Here is a 21,064-nt window from a genome sequence, read left to right as displayed (position 1 = left end):
TGTGTTCATCTCTTCTGGGTTTTGAGTTTATTTAGCACTCAGAATACAATTACCAGGAGCAGCACTCTGTTTTGGATTGCTTGGATCTACATGAACCACAGAGTCCTTGATATATTTTGATTAGCAAAATATTGGAATTATTCAGGGATAGATGGACCTCCATGCTGCTAAGCAACCACTTTTCTTCGTGAGTCAGGAAAAAGAAGAAGAAGAAAGTGTGTGTGTGTGTGTGTGTGTGTGAAGGCCATGCTTTGTGGGTTAAAACTATCCAACCCCAGCACAGTATTACCCCCCACACCCCCAGGGGTTGTTGCTGGTGTCTACCTTATATTTCTGTTGAGACTGTGAATCCTGTTGGGACAGGAATCCACTGTTATTTATAGATTATTATTTCTCTGTTTGAACTGCTTTGAGAACCTTTGTTGAAATGTGCAATATAAATGTTTGCAGTAGTAATCGTAACAGGACACTTTCGCTGTTCGTGTTAAGCAGCCCTTTATTCTCTTCTAAAATACAGAAAAATGGAATAGCTGGAGAATACTCTGAACTCATTTCCCTTAACATTGCAATTTGCTCACCATCCACTCCTGATCTTTGCAAAAAGAAAATACTTATTGTGTTTTAATTTTTTACTAGCACTAAAAACAATGCATTGTAGAGATGCAAAGTAGAACAGGATTGCAGATTTTTGTTCTCTCCGTCAGGTCCTCAGCTCTCTGGCCTTTCCCCCCTTCTGGTCGCATGTTCCGTGCTCACAGAAGTGTGGCGGGCAGTAGCTTGATTCAGAGAGACAGCAGCTGTTTTGTGTTCATGGTGTGGCTCATCAAGCCTAATAGGGCTTGTTAAAAGTGTGACAGACCAGGGATAAGCTCACCAGCTCTCTCCAATCAATGGGGAATCAAAGCAGGCCTCTGAAGCACTACCTTAGGATGCTGTTAACGCTTGCAAACCCACGGGCAGATACACTCAGCTTTTGAGAACTTGAAAATGCTGGGAGGGAAATCTGGTTTAAAGATATGGCCATGACTGCCACCAGTATCCAAAGATGCTTGCTCATCCTCTGCTTTGTTTTCAAGATTTGATTGCTCCCATTAATAAACTTGGTGGCTGAGGGGGTGTGGCCTGCTGTACCCTGTGAGAGATACACTGGAGAGCCTGCATGTGCAAGTGCAGCTCTATCAGAGTTACTACAGATCAAAGACTAATAAGAAACTCTGAAACTGCCCAACAGAGCTGCACAAAGACCTGGCCAAAGGCAACCAATGAATACTCATGTTACATGTGAACGACTTTGAGGCTGAAGGGTAAACAATTAGTGCAAAGTCAGTCATGGCAGGGTTGTTGTTGTTTTGTGACTTGCCGTTTTTGAGAAATAGTAAGTTATGTCAACACTCCTAAGCATGAAGTCCCATTTTACTTACTTAAAGCATTTACATCATGCGCCTTTAGTACAATACTGCTTGGAGTGACTCGCTAAGAAAGTAAGACAGATAAAACAATTTAAAAAATCATAAAATCCAGCTAAAAACTAGATCCAGTAAAATCAGATTTACAGAGTAAAAACTTACTGGAAGAAACAAACAAACAAAACTGAAGAGGAGCTCTTAAAATATGGGTTTGCAATGGCTTCTTAATTTTACAGCAAGGAACATGGATACTCATACAATTTGCACTTAGAACTGGCAAGGAAGTGCATAGGACTGCAGCCGCTTCTTGTCACTAATGTTAAGCAGTTTGGAGTATGAACTCCTTGCAGATGTACTGCAAATTATCCAGAGATCTACCAGGAGATCCCAATCTACCTTTTGCCCACTCCTGCACTACCTGTCAGGAACAATGAGATGAGAGCAGAAAATTAGCTTGCCTCAGTAATCATAAGTAAAATACAGCAGCTGTTTTGTGTTTTACAACAGATTTACAACAGTAAAACAATCTACATATTCCTGAAGAGCAGTTCCAGGTTTCAAGGAGCCCTTGGCAAACTTTGCTCTGATGCATCCTTTCCTACCTGGGTTCTCCTAAGATTTGTGATGGGGCTCACCTTGGCAAATGGGATGAGATAGAGCAGGGATTCGCAACGTCGGGTTCCCAGATGTTATTGGACTTCAACTCCCATAATCCCCAGCCAAAGACCTCTGGGCCTGGGGATTATGGGAGTTGAAGTCCAGTAACATCTGGGGACCCAACGTTGAGAATCCCTGGGATAGAGGAATGGAGTGACTCTTTTGGCCAAGAAGGTCGCTCTACCACCACTGCAAAGGCTATGGACAGAGAGGTGGCCTTGGGCCCCCTGGCAGTTGCTCAGTGATACTGGCCTCTCACACCAGAAGCACTTTTTCACACATTGCATTATTAATCTATGATATTCTCTGCCACAAGATGTGGTGATGGCCACCAGCTTGGATGGCTTTAAGTGGGGCTTAGACAAATTCACAGAAGACAGGCCTATCAAAGGGTCCTAGTCTTTCTTGATGGCCTCCAGGCTTAGAGGCAGGATGCTGCTGCATGCCAGTTGCAGGCGAGCAACAGCAGGAGAGGGGACTTGTCTTCATATCCTGCTTGTGGGCTTCCCAGAGTTATTTGTTGGGTCACATGGTGCTGAATTAAATGGGCTCGATCCAGCAAGGCTCTTCTTATGTTCTTATACCAGCCACTGTTCATTGTGCTGAAAAGTCAGCAGGCTGAGAATATATATTTATGTTAACATTTATATCCTGCTTTTCCTCCAAGGAGCTGAGAGCTGTGTACATGGTCACATTTATCCTAACAACAGCCATGAGGTCATGGCTGAGAGATAAACAACTGGTCCAGTCATCTGAGTTTCATGATTGAACGAGGATTTGAATCCGGGTCTCCTCAGCCCTAGTCCAGCACCCTAACCACTACATCACAATGCTTAATCATTTATTTCTGCTCCTCCCTTGCTATTTTATGGGATAGGAAGTAAGTTAACTTTCTACTCAGGACACAGCAGGATAGGAGAAAAGCCCCCTGCCTGCTTCTCCTCCCCAATTTTATCATGGATACCCACATATATATGTGCAAAAATATCTTTTAGCAAACTGCAGAGCTGGTCAACAAAACACTTTTAGTGTTGATTTGTCAAGCTAACACTGGAAAGGGCTTGAACTATTTTTATTGATTTTGCCATGAGTAGCCCCTTTCATCATTTACCAGTCAGACAATAAACAGAAATGCTTAAGTGTTGCTTTGAAGCATGCAAGAGGCAACAAGCAGTATTTCAGCTGGAGCATATAAACATTTCTGGGTGAGAACAAATTATCCTCACCATTAAATTAGGAACAGCATGCTATTTTTGAACGGTAATGCAATGACACTGAAATGCGAATGACTTTTGATTGCTATAGCATATAATAATCATAGGGATCCTAATGTCAAACTGAGATGTAACTTCAAAATTGATATCTGCTTTGGAGTTAAATATAATTTACTCACCGTGGATTCAGAATCTCAATTTATAATCACATTCAACACGTAAAAGAAAAAAAATTGCAGTTCTTCAACACCATCAAAAGTAGTACCTTTCTTTTCTTGGAATATCAAAATGTTTGCCTTTCATTGATTGATGAAAATGCTACTTATTTGGCTACTTCTATTGCAACATAGCCACTATCTTCCGTTAGGGTTGAAGCAAACTTCAGTCCCATTCAATGAAATCTTTCCTTACTTCACTAACAAAACAAATGCAAGGGACTAAGCAATGTGTCATAGATGGCATCAATCCAAAAGGATTCCATTCCTGTGTAAAAGTTAATATCATGGTCCAATGTAGACAGCATTCAGCAACTCAGCCTGAAATTAGATTTCTCTCATTCATCAATAACAATTCATTTAAGTACTGTACGCATCTCGCCATCTGACATCAGTATCTTTCAAGTGTTTTGAATTGCATCCCTTTCTAAACATGTTATACCCTCTTTCCCCTCGCCCCAGTGCCAAACATGTGTCCCACAGGTGAGTACACAGATACCTTTGCATGCAGTTGGGTGCACACAGCTTGCTGTGGCATAAGAGCAGCAGTTCCTAATCCCAACATAAGCATTAAACAAAAAAAATAAGAGGACAGGATTTTTTCTAACCCCTTCCAAAAAACCATGCACAAGGAAACATTGTAAGAAAGCAGCAGCACTTTCTTGGAGATGCTGGGGCGTTGAAGGTGCAGTCTCCACGGCAATTCCAAAGTGCAGACCTGCAAAACACAAGCCCAGTGGTCAGATCTGTCCCGCGAGGACTTCTTTGCTGGAAGGAATATCCTGTCGCAACCTCAGGTTACATGAAGAGCTCTTGGACTGTCCTGCTGACAAGCAGCAGTGGCTCAATGCACTTGAGACTAAATTTCCCCCATCTCTGGGCTGGAGCCTATTGACACCATCCGTCTTTCCCCTGGCCTTTCCCCCTCAACTCCAACTCTCTGCTACCTCACTGTCATTAATATTTTAAATAATTAATTTTAATGTAATAATTAATTCACTGAAAATTGACCCTGGCCCCTGTATACCAAGATGTGGTTGGTTTCGGCCCATGGGAGCATTTGAATTCTGCACCCCGAGTTGGGCTCTTCTGCAAGAACGTCCCTCTCACCCAAATCTTAACTCCATCTGCTACAAGATCCCATCCTCCCTCTCCACCCTCCCTTCCCTTCTCCCCCTCCTCTCTCACAAACACCCCCCCCCACTTAGTGTTAGGGACCCTAGCCCATGCCAAAACTCACATAATCAAGAGCATAAGGGGTACCCTATTTTAAAGCAAAAACAGGGAAAACCACTACCACAACCACCTGCAGACATCCAGAGTAAGATAGATTTTTGACTTGTGCAGATATAGGGTTAATGATCTCATAACTGGCTGGAGAGCAAGGGCAAGGATTATTTACTCCAAAGCTTCCCAATTTCAAATAAAAGCTTTAAATAATCAACACAGTGAAACCACATCTCATTTTATTTTTGTAAGAAATATCTACTCATAATAATCAACATTCTGAAAAATTTATTCATTCATAAAGCCATTTTAGTCATATTACCTTACAGCAAGGCTCTCAAAATAGGAAAGGCTCGTCACCCTTTGAAATATCAAGGTCTCTGTATAGAAAGCAATATTACACTTTAAAATGTTTTTTCCTCATCTTTAAAGTTTCATCAATGTTTGAGGCGCTGTTTAGAAAAACACCAGAGGAAGATCTGGAAGATAGTCTGGTCTAGAGATCTTTGCATCTAGAACCAAATCTGTCATGCGCCATTTGCAAGAAGGACCATAATCGCACACAAGTGTACAGTTCACGACATTCATCTATCAATAACCAGTCACTGGAACTGAGTTTGTCTGTTGCTTTTCTGATATGAGGACAAGCAAGGCTTTGGAATAAGAGTGGGAATGAGGGGAAATTAGCTGCGACTGTTGAGCAGATGTAATACTAGTGCCTCATCCTCTGCAAGGGAAAGGCCTGTATCTAATGGTGCAAATGAGTCTTCTTGGCTAAGTTTCATCTTCTTTCTTTTTGGTGCCATCTCCACTGCTGACGTGCTTCCACCGAAACGCTGCTTGCTTGTTCCAAGCTCACTGCAGAAATAAAGTAAAGACTCTTTTAAAACATGTGCATTTAAGACAATAAGTGTCATGCAAGCAAAGAATTCATTTTAAATGAGGCAGATTTCTGCACAGATAAGAGGCGAGCAACAGTTGCAAAGAGGAGAACCATGGATTCTGTAAGACTTTGCTTGAAAATGATGAAATGGGGGTACCATTTATATCAAGAAATTGATTAGAATATAGCGGGAAGATAAGACTCACTCAACTGACTGAAGCAAATGTGTAAAGATTTACAACAGATCTAGATTAGTTGACTATCACTTTAGGTTTAAACTGTACCCAAAATTCTGATAGCTGGCGATATAATCACATAGAAATGACATCATTGAAATGTTCATATTACTGTGGACTAAATCGACAGGGGAACTCACATGGACAAGAACATAAAAAGAGCCAAAGGTCCATCAAATCCAGCATCCTGCTTCCCATACCAGCCAACCAGATGCCTCTGGCAGCCACAAGCCGCACATGAAGGCAATGTATCCAACTATTGCTTCCCAGCAACTGGTATTCAGTGAGCATTTAATCACCACAGATAGATCCATGAATATATCTAGTCTCCTCTGAAAGCCATCAAATTGAGTATGTCCCTTTTTAATAGTTTCATGCTTTTAATGTTAAATTCATTTTAAGACTTTAAATGTAACTTTTATGGAATTTTGTTGTATTAACTTTTGTAAACTGCTTTGAGATGCTTTATGAAAGGCAGTATAAAAATGAATAATAATAACAACAACAACAACAACACCATACAAGCCATAAACACCTGGGCTATACCTGTTATCAGATACACTGCAGGAATAATAGACTGGACCCAGGCAGAGCTAGAGACTCTGGATCGCAAGACCAGGAAAATCATGACCATCAATCATGCTCTGCACCCCCGCAGTGATGTCGATAGGCTATACCTCCCTCGCAGTTCAGGTGGAAGAGGAATGCTGCAAGTCCATCAAACAGTAGAGGAGGAGAAAAGAGGCCTTGAAGAATATATCAAGGACAGTGAAAAAGATGCACTTCAAATGGTCAATAACGCGAAACTATTCAACACCAATGAAAGAAAGCAGGCCTACAAGAAAGAACAAGTCAAGAACCGAGCAGAAAAATGGAAAAATAAGCCACTGCATGGTCAATATTTGCACAATATAAGTGGAAAATCAGACATCACCAAGACCTGGCAATGGCTTAAGAATGGCAACTTGAAGAAAGAAACAGAGGGTTTAATACTGGCTGCACAAGAACAGGCACTAAGAACAAATGCAATAAGAGCAAAAGTCGAAAAATCTACAACAAACAGCAAGTGTCGCCTTTGTAAAGAAGCAGATGAAACAGTGGACCACCTGATCAGCTGTTGTAAGAAGATTGCACAGACTGACTACAAACAAAGGCATGACAAGGTAGCAGGGATGATACACTGGAACATCTGCAAAAAATACAAGCTACCTGTAGCCAAAAATTGGTGGGACCATAAAATTGAAAAAGTTGAAGAAAATGAAGATGTAAAAATATTATGGGACTTCCGACTACAAACAGACAAACATCTTCCACACAATACACCAGATATCACTGTAGTCGAGAAGAAAGAAAAACAAGTCAAAATAATCGACACAGCAATACCAGGGGATAGCAGAATAGAAGAAAAAGAAATAGAAAAAAATCACCAAATACAAAGATCTACAAATTGAAATTGAAAGGCTGTGGCAGAAAAAGACCAAAATAATCCCAGTGGTAATTGGCGCCCTGGGTGCAGTTCCAAAAGGCCTTGAAGAGCACCTCAACACCATAGGGGCCACAGAAATCACCATCAGCCAATTACAAAAAGCAGCTTTATTGGGAACAGCCTATATTCTGCGACGATATCTATAACAATTAACAATAAAATTCAGCCATCCCAGGTCCTTGGGAAGGACTCGATGTCTGGATAAAACAAACCAGTCAATAACACCTGTCTGACTGTGTAAACAAGAAATAATAATAAAAATGAAGATGCAAAAATATTATGGGACTTCCGACTACAGACAGACAAACATCTGCCACACAACACACCAGATATAACTGTAGTCGAGAAGAAAGAAAAACAAGTCAAAATAACCGACATAGCAATACCAGGGGATAGCACAACAGAAGAAAAAGAAATAGAAAAAAATCACAAAATACAAAGATCTACAAATTGAAATTGAAAGGCTTTGGCAGAAAAAGACCAACATCATCCCAGTGGTCATTGGCGCCTTAGGTCCAATTCCAAAACAACTTGAAGAGCACCTCAACACCATAGGGGCCACAGAAATCACCATCAGCCAATTACAAAAAGCAACATTACTGGGAACAGCCTATATTCTGCGACAATATCTATAACAACAACAAGAACAATACTGATAACAAAATTCAGCTATCCCAGGTCCTTGGAAAGGACTCGTCGTCTGGATAAAACAAACCAGTCAATAACACCTGCCTGACTGTGTAAACAAGAAATAATAAAATATAAGCTGCTTGTCTTAGCCACATCAAAATCATCTTTTACATTCCCACTCAATTCTGGGAGTTGAGTTGGTAGCTGTAGAAGGTTCTACTGTGCTCAGCCACCAATGCACATGTCCACTAAACCTTAGGGCTGAAAACCATGAGGTTTGGTGGATGGGCATTATCCACCACAGTGCTGCTGCTGAACTACCTATTTCCAATTTCTGAGCCACCAGACATTGCTTATTCCTCCAAGTGCCAGTGTGATTCCTTTTGCCCAGCGTCAAGTTCTTTCTACTTTTGGTATTGCAAAAGCATATGTAAGTAAATGGTGCCGTTGAGTCGGTGTCGACTCCTGGCGCCCACAGAGCCCTGTGGTCATCTTTGGTAGAATACAAGAGGAATTTACCATTGCTATCTCCTTTGATGATGCCTTTCAGCATCTTTCCTATATCGCTGCTGCCCAATATAGGTGTTTCCCACAGTCTGGGAAACATACCAGTGGGGATTTGAACCGGCAACCTCTGGCTTGCTAATCAAGTCATTTCCACGCTGCGCCATTAGGTGGCTATACTTGGCTATGTGAATGTTATATTCCTTCAAACTGCTACCACGTCAGAATCACTACATAGTCACTTGTAGTTGCCTATAGATAAGGTTGGCCCTGATGGATCTATTAACTATGATGATAGTTCAAAATGGCAGCACCCATGCTACTCTGCTTTCACTTATACAACTCACTCTTACGGAGAGCTTCATGGCTGTACTGAATCACTGGTAGGGTTGTCAACTCTGACTTGAAGTGATTACTGGAGGGTTTTCCCCACAATCCCCCCACCCCCAGTAATTTTTCTCAATATCAAACCAAAGTTGATATTCTAGGAGAGCCCAAGCCAGTAGCTTCACCACAACCCATGGACAATAGCTCTGCCTTCATCCTTTCTCAAAGGAGTCGCCTGAGGACCTGCCAGCCCTAGTAAAGGTCCTACAGTACATAGGAAGCTGCCATCCCATATACTGAGTCAGACCATTGGTCCATCTAGCTCAGTATTGTCTACGCAGACTGGCAGCGTCTCCTCCAAAGTTAAAGGCAGGAGTCTCTCCCAGCCCTATCTGGAGATGTCAGGAAGGGAACTTGGAATCTCCCCAGAGGAGCCCCATCCCCTAAGGGGAATATCTTACAGTGCTCATATGTAGTCTCCCATTCAAATGCAAACAAGGGTGAGCCCTGCTTAGCAAAGGGAACTAATTATTGCTACCACAAGACCAGCTCTCCTCCTCTACCACCAGAGCCAGCACGTAGAAAATCAGGCAAGGTCCTTGTAAGCAACAGAGTCTTCCCCAGGGAAGGTGCATCCATGGCCAATTCTCTCTGCCTGGGGAACAACCATAAAAATCAGCAGTCTGCTCCAAGCAATTGCTAGTGGAACATCCCTCTTATGTTGCCATACCCAGCTCTCATGTGTTCCTGCTTGAAGTTAGTTGTGTCCCTGCAGCGGGGCGCAGGGCCAGGGACGAACCAGCATCTGCGGGGGCCCCTTAACACTTCCAATAAGTAACACACAGAAATAAATATAGACAGTTTAACACATTTGCATTCCAAACTTGAATCCCAAAATTCAAGTTGGAAAGCACCATACCTCCATCCATCCAAATTATTCACAGAATGCCTACTGCTCCTCCATTTCCAAGGAAGAAAACAATCAATCTGTTTCTGACACAATATTTTTTATCCTACATTTCTATCCAGCTCTTCCTCCAAGGAACCCAGAGCAGTGTACATGGTTACTTATGTTTACCTTCACAGCCTCTCTGTGAGGTAGGTTCGGCTGAGAGATACATGATTGGCCCAGAGTCACTCAGTGAGTTTCATGGCTGAATGAGGATTTGAACTCAGGTCTCCTCAGTCCTAGGCCAACACTCTAACCAGTGTTCCCTCTAATATTTTAAATCACTGAGAAGAATGAGTTTTGTTCTGGGTGACAATATCAAGGCAGTGTGTGTACATGTGCATTATTATGTGCCACTATAGATATATGGCATGTGTGCACACACGCACGCACGCATACACACACTCCATAAACATGGAAGGAGAGACGTGTATTTTACAATTTTTACTTTCTTAAACTTCAAATTTAAGTATAATAAAAAAACAAGGCAAAATCTAAAACAAGGCAGAAGCAAAGCTGAAATATTTAAACCTAAAAAGGAGCATATACATTGCAAAGAATAGTTTCTTTGTGGAAAAGGATTAGATTCCTACATACTTATTTATTTTATTTTATTTTTATACTGCACTTCCTAATTTAGCTCAGGGCAGTTTACAAGCAAAAAAAAAACCCAGTTAAAATACACTTATTCAATGAGACGCACAACTTTACATCATTATTCGATTTGTATGGTAAGTGATGCTCCTTCCACACAGTATTTACTTTATCAAATAAGTAAATACTTATAGAAACTTATTAAATATAGCTGACCCAGGCGCAGAGCTTCTGCACCCCTAGTTCTCCTTTCTTCTCCCTCCATTTCTGGGCTCAGCCTATTCTCCTTCCATCCCTTCAGCCAGTCTCCCTCGCTGCCCTTTCCACTGGCAGTTCTCATTAGGGATGTTCAAACATGTTTAACATCAAACTTGTTTGGTTCGACTTTGCGAGGTCAAACCAAACTATCCCCTCTTTAGCGGACCCCGGACTTCACACCCCTGACTGCTCGGGGGGGGGGGTCACAGTTTTTTTAACCTACCCCCTTCGGGGAAGTTGTTGGAGGCAGTGTGTGTGTGTGTGGGGGGGGTGTCCACAGAGGTTCTTCTTTGACCCAGGCCATGCAGAGGCCAGTTGCGCAGGCGCGGCAGCCTCCAAAATGGCCACCGCGTCGGATGGGGAAGGCCCTAATGGGCCAAAGAGCCAGCAGCATGAAGGGAGGCCGGTGGGGGGAGGAACCTCCGCAGACCGCCCCCTGTTGCCTCCAACAACTCCCCCGAAGGGGGTAAACTAATTTTTTTTTTTTAAACCATGTTTGCGAGCCCTCCGGACCGGACCGAACTGGAGGGCTTTGAGGGGGTGCTGGACCGAACTGGCCTAGTCTGGGTCCAGTCTGGACTTGAACTGAACCAGACCAGCTGGTTCCGTGCACACCCCTAGCTCTCATCCTCCTCACGAGGAGGCCATTTTCACTGCCTGCTCGGCCACTCGCAGTGGTGCCTCCTCCTCCTTGATCTCCCTCTCCCTGCCAGCTCTTGTCCTCCTCATGAGGAGCCTGATGGCCCATTTTTGTTGACAGCTCGCAGTGCCACCTTCTCCTTGACCTCCCCCCACCAGCAACTGTCCTCCTCGCAAGGATGCCAGAGGCCCCATTTTTGCTATCTGCTCAGCCATCCTTGGTGGCTCACAATGGTGGTGGCACCTCCTCAGTCTCCCTCCCTCCCTGCCAGCTCTTGCAACTCCTGGCAGCTGCTCCTGAACTCTTGCAAGAGCTGCCACGCACAGGATTAGCCACGGGTACACCTTAGAGAATTAGATAGATAGACAGATAGATAGATAGATAGATAGATAGATAGATAGATAGATAGATAGATAGATTCCTTTATTTAAAATTTTCAATTGTTTATTTTGATGAAGTAAATGCAGTCAGGAAGGAGCACCACCTATCATACAAATGGAATAATGCTGTAAAGTTGTGTGTCTCACTGAATAAGTTCCAAGTAGGAATTGTACCCCTTTCCACAAAGAAATCATTCTTTTTTAGGAACAATGCTTATCAAAAATAATCAAAATATTATACACAGACAAGAAAAGAGTGTCTTTGTAATTTTATATCCTTGATATTATCAATGCCTTCCTAAAATTATTTAGTGTAGTTGTTTCATTGCATATAAACAATCAACCTTTCTTTCCATGTTTTTTTAATCTATGAGGACTTCCTGTATATGAAATGGGTTCTCTTCACCAAAAGCACTGATAATAACTACACCATTATACAATTCAATGGAACTAACACTAAATGGAATGCAATAATACTCCAAATATCCAAGAAATCATACTACACATTTATTGTTATTTTCTCAAAGAATCACATTTGCTGAATTCAACTGGGAAGAAGGCAACATTTTCTTATCATTTTACAAGCAACAGACACCTCATATTATTCCAAAATCAAGCAGCAAGCATGTGTAGCAAAGTGTTCCAGCCCAATTTTCTCTAAAAGCATCATCTTCCCATGTGGGGTTCACCTCTTTGTCCTCATGTGGCCTTTTGGCTATGACGTGTGGGGAAAGAGGGGCTTTGCAAGCACATAATGCTAGGAAAGAGGAAAAGAGTGAGGACTATGTTGGGGGGGGCAGGAATGCAGTTTGACAGTGGGGAGGAAAAGCAGACAACAGAAGGCAAGACAGTCAGAAAAGACAGTAGAGAAGGGTGAGGAAGGGGAAAGGGCAGGTGGGAAGAGGAATCAAAGAGAGTTTTGGAACTAGGAAGGAAGACAGAATGAAAGAACTGAGGAAGAGAAAGGAGGGGAGGGGAGCAGGAGAAATGGGGTGTGCAGGAGAAGGGCAAGGGGCAGTTAGGGTCCAAAGAGGAGGCAAAACAGTGTCCCAAACTCTGATTCCAGAGGAGTCCCATAAAGGACAAGGGGCAGAAAAAGAAAGAAGGACAAACTGTTAGGAGCTAACAGTAACGTCAGAAAGAGTAAGGACCAAACAATAAAACAAAACAAGTAAAAAGAGAAATGAGCACGGAGATGGAAGAGGCGGAGGAGGAAGGGGACATGGAGAACGAGAAAGCAAAGGGGGCTGAGTGGAAGGTGAGAGAGAGACCTGAGGAAAGCTGTTCAGCTCCAGTCTACTGTGGCTGCTGCCTGCTAGTTGCTGCTGCCTTGTGCTCGTCCTCCCTCATCTGAGACTTGTGTGTGTGCGTGTGCCCCTGCGTGGTGACAACTCACATGTGCAAGTGAACACACAGCACAGGCGCAATGCGAATGGTGGGAAGAAGCACCTATCTGCTCGGCAGACTTCTTATCCATGATGCTACCCGCACCAAGCCTGGCTGGATCGGATTGCAGGCAGACAGGCAGCAGCAGTCGGCCCTGACTTCCTCGTTATCTCCTGGAAGCGATACTTGCAGCAGCAGGGGAAAAGATGGCATTGAGGAAGGGGCAATTAAAGCAGCCATCCCAGTGCAGGGAGAGACTGTGCAGCTGCTGAAACTGGCTGAGCGGGGAGCCAAACCTTTGTGCGTGCGTGCGCGCTCAGCCACACAGCTTAGAGCCTCAACCTGGAAGTTCGCGACAGTAGCGAGACACAAGCTGCTGCCTCTCTGCCTGCTGCTCTATAGTGAGTAATTGCAGCATAGGGGAGCAGTGCAGCAGCAAGCAGGGGCAGACTGACATCCAGAATCTCAGTAGAGATGTCCAAGGAATCACAGCAGGGCAGTTCAAAGGTGGTGGGAGTGCCGCTTTAAGAGCGGGGGAGGGTGCACTTACCCCTCTTGCCACTTTCTCCCCACCAGCATCCTTTGTTTAGAAAGCTAATCAGGGCAGCAGCATACCTCCCTGCCGCCCTGTTGCCCGGATATGGCCAGAAGTCCCTGATGCGCCAGCACACATATGCCGGTGCGCACAGGCACATCGAGGACAACCAGCCAATGGGGTGGCAGGGAGGTAAGCTGCCACCCCGATCAGCTTTCTAAACAAAGGAAGCAAGAGAGGAAAAGGGGTGGGAGGGGTAAGTGTATCCTCCCCTGCTCTTAAAGCGGCACCCCCACCACCTTCAAACCAGTTCCGTGAACATCCCTAAACCTTGGCCAGTGTTAGCCCGCTGGGCCTCTCCCACTGCAGGGCTTGGGACAAATGCCCTGGTTGCCCTGCCCTAAGGACAGCCCAGTGTCCTTGCCTTTGTTGATACTCCAGCGCAGTCTAGAACTGGATAAGCCATCAAAAAACCCCAGGACTGCTTTCAGTCGTATTCCAGGGACTGATACCAATTCCTAGAGTCTCCAGGCCAGTCCTGGAGGATTGGCACCTCTAATCACTGGGTGTCTTTTAAAGAGAGTCTTGAAAAATTCAAGAGGAGATTCTTGCTGTTATCTAGTTTCCATTGGAGATTACTAAACTATTATGACTTTCCCTTAGAAACTATTATCAAGGCCTTGGTGAGAAGGCCCAGATTAATTCAGCGAAATATATCTGTGCAGCGTTCAATAAACAACACAGCTCAATATGGTATACTTTACAAACAGGATAAGAAGTATTTATCCTGCACACTTAGCAATATACAGCCAGATCTGAATAGAAAACAAACCATTGCTAGAGGTAAATGAAGCAAATATACAAGAGGCCAAAAATGAAACAGGACCGTGCTCAGAGGCACTTTTACCCCCAGACTTCCGGGCCTAAGTCCAGGGCCTCCACATCCCCTGCCCCCCCCCCCAATTCTTTTTAGTCTGTCCCGGGTGGTATGGTTGTGTTAGAAATGTGTTAAAAATATGGTGTGTGTGTGTGTGCCGGGGGGTGGTGGTGGGGGCTCCAAAGGCCTTTAGGTCTAGGCTCCAAAATTACCTAGGTGCACCTCTGTGCGCAATTAAAGGATTTAAAAACAAAACAAAACACTACCCTGTGGGTGTATTGGCTTTATGCAGCCACTAGAGATAATATTACATCCATATTATATTCTAGGAAAAAACAAAAAAGCTAATCTCACACAACTTAATTTATTTTTTATCTTTAACAACTAAGCACAAAAATCTTTTGTTCTTTAAGCTTTCCTCTCCCTCTATATTTCTAAAAGCCACCACATGAAATTCCAAACAGCTAAACATTGTGCAATATAAGGCTGTGAACCTACAGAGACTTACTAGGGAGTAAACCCACTGAACTCAGAAGTGAACATAGGAAACTGCCCTCTACCTCATCAGACCATTTGTCCATCTAATTCAGTATTGTTTACAGCGGCTTCTGGCAGCGGCTTCTCCAAGGCTGCAGGCAAGTCTCAGCTCTATCTTAGAGATGCCAGGGAGGGGAACTTGGACCCTTCTGCATGCAAGAATGCAGATGCTCTTCCCAGATCAGCCCCATCCCCTAAGAGGAATATCTTACAATGCTCACATATGTAGTCTTCCATTCAAATAAATAGAAATAACATAAGTTAAATCCCATTGCATTCCATAGGACTTAATCACTACTAATTTGAATTGTTCAAAGACTGCTATTCTATCACACTTATTAGGTGTGATATTATTAGTTGTAATGTTGTAATGTTTTATTATTTGTAATGTTTATTAGTTGTAATCTAATAATGACTTATAAGTTGTAATGTTTTAAGTTTTTCTGTTATTTTGTTTTAACTAATGTTTTAACTTTTTCTGTTTTTGCTTTGTTGTAAACCTCCCAGAAATGCAAGTTTTGGGCAGTATAAAAATATGTTAAATGAATAAATAAAAAAAATACAATTAGGGAGTAGGCAACATTGAAATCGATGGGACTTACTTCTGAGTAAACACGCATAGGATTGCACTGTAAATGTAATTAGTGTTTTTAGGCTCAGATTTCTCCACTTTTAACCCAGAAAGAGCTTTTAAAAAAAAAACTCATAAGCAGTCTATGACATAAGTTACTATCTTATAATATCACTCTTCTGTCAGCTTTCTTGTTCTTAAGTCCTTCTAAATTTAGATGTTCCCAACCACAAGAAAAACATATTTTAATATATTTTATAAGGGTGTGTATGTGTGTTTGAGCACGCACACCAATTTGAAATACATTTTGCAAGTACAAATAATAATATTCATAATATTATGAAATACCTACCAGGGCTTTTAAGAAATAAAGTAACCTAGCATATTAAAGTATGAATTTGTCATTTTAATTTGCTATACAATTCCTTTCTTAAATAAACAAGGTAGAAACACATTTCCATGTTTGCCATCTCTGTAAAGTTAGATAAAATTAGACTTGTCTGTTTTTGCAGGGGGACTGCAGGTGCACAATCCATATGTTCTGCCTACCTGTGCTGTTTTTGTCAACAAGACCACATCCTAAGCATCATCTTCTAGCTGTCTATTAAATGGAAGGATGGAACAGAAAATACAATAATTGAAATAAGAACCATGTGCAAGCCGTGATCCCCATCTCTGTTCTAGATAGGTGGTAAATCAACTAGAAGAACTGTGTCATCAATCGAATGTTGACATTTTTGGTATGCATTCACTTAGTCTGTTTTGCACCCAAATAGGTCTTTATCTTGCTAACAGGAGAGAGGGAATGTCCTCAACTTTTGCCTGTGGGCTTCCCAGAGGCATCTGGAAGGGATTTTGGGTGCTTGCAGGCGCATTGAGTACTTCCAGTTACATCTGGCAAAGGGGCAACATGGTGGCAGGGAGGTACTCTGCTGCCCCGACGGACTTTCAGGAAATTGAGAGCCGGCGGGGAACAAGCGGTGGTGGTGTGTGTGCGCGCATCCTCTCCCACCCTTAAAGGCAGACACCCCCCGCCGTTGAACTTTCGAGCTGGCCAGTGTTCAAACCTGTTTGGAGGCCCATAAAAGGGTCTCCGGGCCTAGCATCCCTAGCATCTGGTGGGCCACTGTGTGAAATAGGAGGCTGCACTAGACATTTCATTGCTGGGAAATTGGGTTTGGAAACTGCAGTTCATGATGCCATTACAAGGTCTGTGGGAAGACCAGTCATTGGAAGAGGCAGCTTGCATGGTGGTTTACTGACAGCTTGCCAGTTTTCATAGTTGTGCACCACAAAATAAGGGAAGAGGCCCCATGGCATCAGAAGGAGGCAGCAGAAGCATCATAGGTGACCTATTCAAGCCACTACTTACTCTGTAAACTGTGATCAACCCTAATTACTTGTTTTCAGCACCACTTGAAAACTTGTTCAAAGCGGCTTTTAATCCACAGTGACAGCCTTAAACTGACTCTATTGCTACTTATATTCATCATGGATGATGAGCCCATATCCTCTTGCACATGGGATACTCCTCCGGGGGTTCGGGGCCTCCTAGTAGTAGGTGATTTGATCATTGGGGGGTGGGAATAGAGAGATGGGTCCATGACCCATGTGTAGATCGCACAGTGACTTGCTTGCCTGGTGGGAAGGTTGCAGACTTCAGATGACATTTAGATAAGCAGCTAGTCAGTGCTGGGGAGGAGTCAGCTGTCGTTATGAACTTCAGCACCAACGATGTTGGGAAATGTAGTCAGGTGGTCCTGGAAGTGAAATTTAGGCTGATAGGCAGCAACTGAAGTCTAGAACTCCCAAGGTAGCATTCTCAGAAATCCTATCTGTTCCATACAAAGGGCCAGCGAGACAGGCGGAGCTGAGGGATCTCAATTCGTAGATGAGATGGTGCTGCCAGGAGAAGTGGTTTAGATTTGTTAAGCACTGGGGTACATTTTGGGAGAAGATGAGCATGTACAAAAGGGAGGAGCTCCACTTGAATCAAGATGGAATCAGACTGGTAGTGCTTAAAATCAAAAGGAGCAGCTTTAAGAATGACACCTGGGGGGTAGCCAACAGGAGCTGGGCAGTATCTGGTTCGGCAAATGCCATCCCTAAAGGTGTGAGGGTGTAAATGCTTCAGCTAAACCACAGGGGACGGAGTGGAACCAGGTAAAGAGCAGACAGAAGGATGTGCTAGCTGGTCAAAGAGATCAAATGGCCATAAGAAAGATAGCACACACCAGGTAAGAGATTCAGCTTATAGGTATATGCCAATGCCTGAAGCCTCTGAGCCAAGATGAGTAAGCTAATGAAAACACAGATACAGTGGGCTTAATGGAAACATGGTGGAACAGTGAGAACCAGTGGGACACTATTATTCCTGGATATAAACTCTATAGAAAGGATAGGGAGGGGCAAATTGGGGGTAGAGTATTATCTATCTATCTATCTATCTATCTATCTATCTATCTATCTATCTATCTATCTATCTATTTGATAGTAGCAGCGTATGTTAAAGAAGGGGTAGAATCAAACAAGCTAGAAAACCTAGGAAGACCAGAGTCCTCCACAGAAACTCTGTGGGCGACAATAGAAGACCTGAAGGAAACGTGCTAAGAACATGCTGTCACGCTCCTGAGCAAAACACTGACAGTGACTGGGAGTTGCACAAGGAAATCAGGGAGGCATCAAAGAGAGACAGAGCTGTAATAATGGATGACTTCAATTACCCACTCATAGACTGAGGAAATTCATATTTAAGTAATGACAAAGAAGCCATATTCCTAGATACACTGAAAGACTGTGCCCTAGAACAGTTGGTCATGGAAGCAACCAGAGAGAAGGCAACCTTGGACTTAATCCTGAATGGTGCACAGAACCTGATGCGAGATGTCACTGGCACTATAAAGGGGAAGACGAATACCTTCAGAAAATTGAAGTCTTATTATTAATAGTTTTACTATAGGGTTTTAAATGTTTTAAATTATTTTAATTGTTAATTGATTTGATTTTTTAAATGATTTTAAGTGTAAACTGCCCAGAGGCACAAGTTTGGGGTGGTATAGAAATATTTTAAATAAATAAAATAATTAATAAATAAATAAGTCCTGCCCAAATGATAATTATTTAGGGTAGTGAAATCCACAACAGATTGTGAGGAACTCCAAAAGGATCACTCCAAACTGGGGGAGTGGGCAACAAAATGGCAGATGCTATTCAATGTTAGCAAGTATAAAGTGATGTATATTGGGTAAAAAATCCCAACTTCACATATATGCTGTCAGTGACTGACCAGGAGAGAGATCTTGGGGTCATGGTTGCCAGCTTGTCGAAAGTGTTGACACAATGTGTGGCAGCTGTGGAAAAGGCCAATTCCATGCTTGGAATCATTAGGAAGGGGATTATAAAACTGCTAATATCATAATGCCCTTATACAAATAAATGGTGCGGCCACATTTGGAGTACTGTGTACAGTTCTGCTCACCATACCCCAAAAGGGACACTACAGAACTGGAGAAGGTGCAGAAGATGGCAACTGAGCTAATCAGGGACCTAGATCACCTTTCTTACAAGGTAAGGCTACTACAGCACCTGGGGCTTTTTAGTTTAGAAAGATGACGAATGAGGGGAGACATGATAGAGATCTATAAAATTATGCATGATGTGGAGAGAGAGAAATTTGTCTCCCTCTTGCGTAACACTGGAACGACAGGTCATCCCATGAAACTGATTGCCAAGAAATTTAGGACTGACAAAAGGAAGCACTTTTTCACACAACACATAATTAACCTAGGGAATTATCTGCCACAAGATGTGGTGACAGCCAACAGCCTGGATGGCTTTTAGAAGGGCTTAGATAAATTCATGGAAAACAAATCTATCAATGGCTACTAGCCTTAGGGCTATAGGCCACCTGCAACCTAAGAGGTAAGATGCATCTAAATACCAGTTGCAGGGGAGCAACAGGAGGAGAGAGGGCATGCCCTCAGTTCTTGCCTATGGGCTTCCCAGAAGCATCTGATGGGCCACCGTGTGAAACAAGATGTTGGACTAAATAGGCCTTGGGCCCGATCCAGCAGGGCTGTTCTTATGTGGTGCTAATGTAGCAGTCATGGTGCTTCTGAAGCTGCCTCTTGATGCCCTCTGGTAAGGGTGCTGGGTCCCCCTTCCCCATCTGTCAGTGCTAACTAGGGATGTGCACAGAACCTGTTCGGAGGCCCTTTATGGGCCTGAGAACTGGTTCGAAAGGCAGGTGGTTCCACCAGTTCCAAGGCGGGGGGTACTGCTTTAAGGGCAGGAGAGGGCACACTTACCTCTCCCGCCGCTCTTGCCCCACCAGCACTCTGTTTTTAGAAAGTCCATCGGGGTGGCAGCATACCGCCTTGCCGCCCTGTTTGCCCCCTTTACTGGAACTAACCGGAAGTATCTGATGCGCAGGTGTGTGCGATGCGCCGATGCATCAGATACTTCCGGTTAAGGGGGCAAATGGGGTGGCAGGGAGGTTTGCCATCCCGATGGACTTCCTAAAAATGGAGCACTGGCGGGGGAAGAGCGGTGGGAGGGGTAAGTGCACCCGCCCCCACCCTTAAAGCAGCACCCCCCCACACACAACTTTGAGCCTCCCCCTCCCAGTTCTATGCACATCCCTAGTGCTAAACTTGGGCAAGTCATTACTTCTTAGTTTAACCAGGCTCAAAATATTATTGTAAAGCTACTGCAGTTCTGAATTCCTTTGCTCTCAGCCCTTTGGACATAATAGGTAATAAAAAACAAGTTGTAAAAATTCAAAAGTGTATTTTCTCTGTTTCTAAATGCAAAAGCACAAACTGTTGGGAATGGGCACGCATATGAGGTCTTATACAGCAACATTATATTTAAATCAGATTAATTCAAATAACATTTCTTATCCACTTTGCAATTCAGTCAATTACTTCTTTCACCAGCATTTATAAAGTGGAGAGGATTACAGTTCACTGCAGTTGCAATTAGGGCACCTGTTCGTAACTAGGTTAGTGATTAAAGCACAGCACAGTATAAAGTACGAAAGCAGAAGATGCCTAATATCTTTAAAAACACCTAATTTTAAAACCAGATGTTTGGGACACAACAACTTAGCTTTAAAATGAGCTGCCAAATGCTTCTTAAGAAGTTAGATGGATTTGTCCCCTTCCCCCCCAATTTTTTGACTAATCAAAACCATTAAAAATTCATCCAAAGCTTTTGGGAAACATCTTAGTGAGCTGGGGAACTCAAAGGGGGTGTTTTTGGATTAATCTTGAACGTACATACTTAAGGAGCAAGTATGTCTCTTGATTATTATTCCCAGATCAGTTAGTGCTTAGACAAGTTGAAAAGACAGCAGTTAAGGAAAGCGTATTTGAGCTTTTCAAGATTGGCAACATAAAAAACGTACAAGATGGTTTGGACTTTTAATGTCTTTTAATGTCTATGCATGTGTGCTTATTTTAATCTCTGCTTTTATTTTCTGTTTTAGTATATTGATGATGTGTTTGCATTATTTATTGTGATGCATCTGAAATCTTCTTGTGAGCTGCCTT

The 21,064-nt window shown here is 43.1% G+C and overlaps 1 protein-coding gene across 1 annotated transcript in view; it reads right to left on the bottom strand.

Moving 5' to 3' along the window:
- Positions 1 to 4,990: 4,990 nt before the first annotated feature.
- Positions 4,991 to 21,064, bottom strand: part of DDX10 (DEAD-box helicase 10) — a 300,200-nt gene continuing 284,126 nt past the window's right edge. The window contains exon 18 of the mRNA XM_053312440.1: positions 4,991 to 5,577. Within this exon, the coding sequence (XP_053168415.1) occupies positions 5,403 to 5,577 (175 nt within the window). The 3' untranslated portion in view covers positions 4,991 to 5,402. The remainder of the gene's footprint in view (positions 5,578 to 21,064) is intronic.

Source organism: Hemicordylus capensis, chromosome 3 (assembly GCF_027244095.1).
Source record: "Hemicordylus capensis ecotype Gifberg chromosome 3, rHemCap1.1.pri, whole genome shotgun sequence".
Lineage (NCBI taxonomy): Eukaryota > Metazoa > Chordata > Lepidosauria > Squamata > Cordylidae > Hemicordylus > Hemicordylus capensis.
Note: the sequence above shows the minus strand (reverse complement) of the source record. Positions and strands in the feature narration are given on the sequence as shown.